At 46.1% G+C, this 2,372-nt stretch overlaps 1 protein-coding gene across 3 annotated transcripts; it reads right to left on the reverse strand.

Annotated features, from left to right (window-relative positions):
* Nucleotides 1–778: 778 nt before the first annotated feature.
* Nucleotides 779–2,029, reverse strand: OOEP (oocyte expressed protein). Of its 3 annotated transcripts, none has more exons than XM_037520927.2 (3): nt 1,782–2,029; nt 1,407–1,586; nt 779–1,024 (listed from the first exon to the last, which is right to left on the reverse strand). In XM_037520927.2, exons 1-3 carry the CDS (start codon nt 1,969–1,971, stop codon nt 945–947), a joined length of 450 nt encoding a protein of 149 aa, XP_037376824.1. In that variant the 5' UTR covers nt 1,972–2,029; the 3' UTR covers nt 779–944. The 3 variants fall into 3 exon arrangements, with proteins under 3 accessions (XP_037376824.1, XP_054554185.1, XP_054554184.1); XM_054698210.1 differs by lacking the exon at nt 779–1,024 and adding an exon at nt 1,035–1,307; XM_054698209.1 differs by lacking the exon at nt 779–1,024 and having other exon boundaries at nt 1,035–1,586.
* Between the last annotated feature and the right edge of the window lie 343 nt (nt 2,030–2,372).

Below are 2,372 nucleotides of genomic sequence, written 5' to 3' on the forward strand. Positions count from 1 at the left end.
GATAAAGCATTTCTGATTGCAGGAGTCCTTTGCCTGCTACAATGCCCAAGATCAGATCTTCTGTAAACTGCAGCACTGGAAGAATGAATGAATATTGATCACTTGTGTTTTGGATCACATGCCCAGGTGTGAGGAGGAAGGCTCCACTCCGCACACCAAGCTCTACTGGGGCCAAACCACTAGCTTCAAAGTAAGAACCTCAGGGGAAGCATTGGCATGATGTATGTACTTAATAAAGCAAATTCAAGCCATTGTCCTGCCCACCTGTGACTATGCAGGTGTCTCTCTTCACAAACCCTTCCCATTTGCAAAGCAGTCACGGCAGCTCTCTTGCCCGCCTATGACCATACAGGTGCCTCTTTTTCTTTTTTCCTTTTCCTAATAAGCCTGTCTATAAAAAAAAAAATAAATGAATAAAATTAAATTTTAAAAAAGGCAAATTCATAAACCCAGAACACTGAATCACCCAAGAAGTTGTTTAGGAAACTGTGTTTTAGCAAATTTTCAAGGTGATGCTTAGATACTTCAAAGCTTGAGAACAAATGGTGCAATGAAACCAAAGCAAACTGACCCTGCATCTCTGCTCTGTGCTTAAGGGTAATTGAAAATCATAAAAAGGTGAGTAGTTTCAAAATGGTAGAAACTAAAACAATAAAAATAAAACCACTACCTATCAGTCTTCTACCCACCCTACACATCAAGACATAAATGACTAAGAGTCAGTCTTTCATAAATTTGCTTTATTTTAAATGAGTAAAGATCTTTATACCACTGGACAAAAAAGGAAATTCATTTCAGTTGTAGAATGGCATTACAAAATCATCTTTACATCAAAATAAACCATCAAAGCACAGAAAAAAGAATTCAGAGATTTAAGGAGACTTGCTCCTCTTGAACTTCAGAAGGTAGAAGCAGGACCATTTTCATAATGCTCCTGACAATATTCATGTAACAGGATGTAGGGGAGTCTGGGGGCATGTTGTTGCAGCTTTCAAGAACTCTTCAAGTTGCTTCATTTTCTCAGCTGGAGGAAAAGCAATTGATAACAACCACCCATAAGGACAAGTGCTCACAAATTCAAACTGGTCTACCACTAAGGAGGGGAAGTGCTGGCACCCTCATTTCTCAGGGTGGAGATTTGAATCTGGGATCTGGAAATAGTGGCCTAACCAAGCTGATGATGGCATGGGCAGTGATGGGCCTTGAATGGGTCGCATCAGTTCTCCACTTACTTTCCCAGGGTCCTACTTGGATTTTTCTCGCAAAGGAATGCTCAGGGGCTGCAAGCTACATACTGTGGTTGGAATCTGCAAAAACGTTTTGGGAAGAAAGGCCAGAAAGAAGCCAGGTTCCAGCAGAGAGTTTACAGCTGTGACAGCAACACATGCAGATCTTCAGAGTCTTACCCCGGGCACGATGTTTCCGGTGCCACGATGCCACGTTCAGAAGCATTCTCTTCACCTGACATTGCATACGAGGCCGTCCGAAGACAGTGATTTCGACTGATTTTCCCGAGTCAACTATGTCCACCAACAGGAGGGCTTGGCTCATCCACTCTATTTCCGGAATTCTGGCTCGGTCGGCGCCTAGACAATAAAAGAGACTCTCAGGGCATGCTTGGCGATCACGAGGTATGTTGGCCCGGGGAGGGTAGGAGCTGGAAGCTCAGCATCATGGCGTCAAATGTGGCCTGTGATGCAGAGAAAGACTCAAAAATTGCTGTGCCAGGCTTCTCTCTGAAAGGAAGAGTCTGACCCCCAAGCACACCGTGGGTGACTCACCAAAGATTACATCAGCCAGCCAAGCCTCCAGGTAAAACACCAATGGGTTTCTCAGCTCCTGCGCTGGAAACCACCATGGACGCATGCAAATCCGTGGGGGTGGGAGTGGTAACCTCAACAGCCTGTCCAGGGACTGGTTAGGAATCCACTCATCTCCCCGGTCCTCAGCAGCATCTGCCTGGTCCACCATGCTCCAGTCTCCGTGCTAGCGGTTCTCACCAGAAGCCCGCATCCCTTTTACGGTTTCCGGTAAGCCCCACCCCTTCCTTGGCCTCGTGCCCCTGGTACACCCTCAGGGTGGTTGACACTAGGCACCCAGACCTGGTGGTGCCAGGGCACTTGTTAACCGCGTAAATCACCAGGACTTCCTCTAAGACCTTGAACTTGAATATTTATTTGAGCTTTAGCCAGGTCTCAGTGGCTACCCATGGTCATCTCTGTTGAGTAAGGTATTATTTAACCTCAAGGGCACCTGCCTCTGCTTGTAGCGGATTAACAGTGTAGTTTGAATTGGCGGCCTTGTTAACCAGGAATCAATTTCATTGCTTAGGTTTCTGTTACCGTGGGAGGTAAACTGATGAGGCCCGGGGC

The sequence above is a fragment of the Talpa occidentalis genome, unplaced genomic scaffold (assembly GCF_014898055.3).
Source record: "Talpa occidentalis isolate TD23 unplaced genomic scaffold, MPIMG_talOcc4v2.1 talOcc4.2, whole genome shotgun sequence".
Taxonomy (NCBI): Eukaryota; Metazoa; Chordata; class Mammalia; order Eulipotyphla; family Talpidae; genus Talpa; species Talpa occidentalis.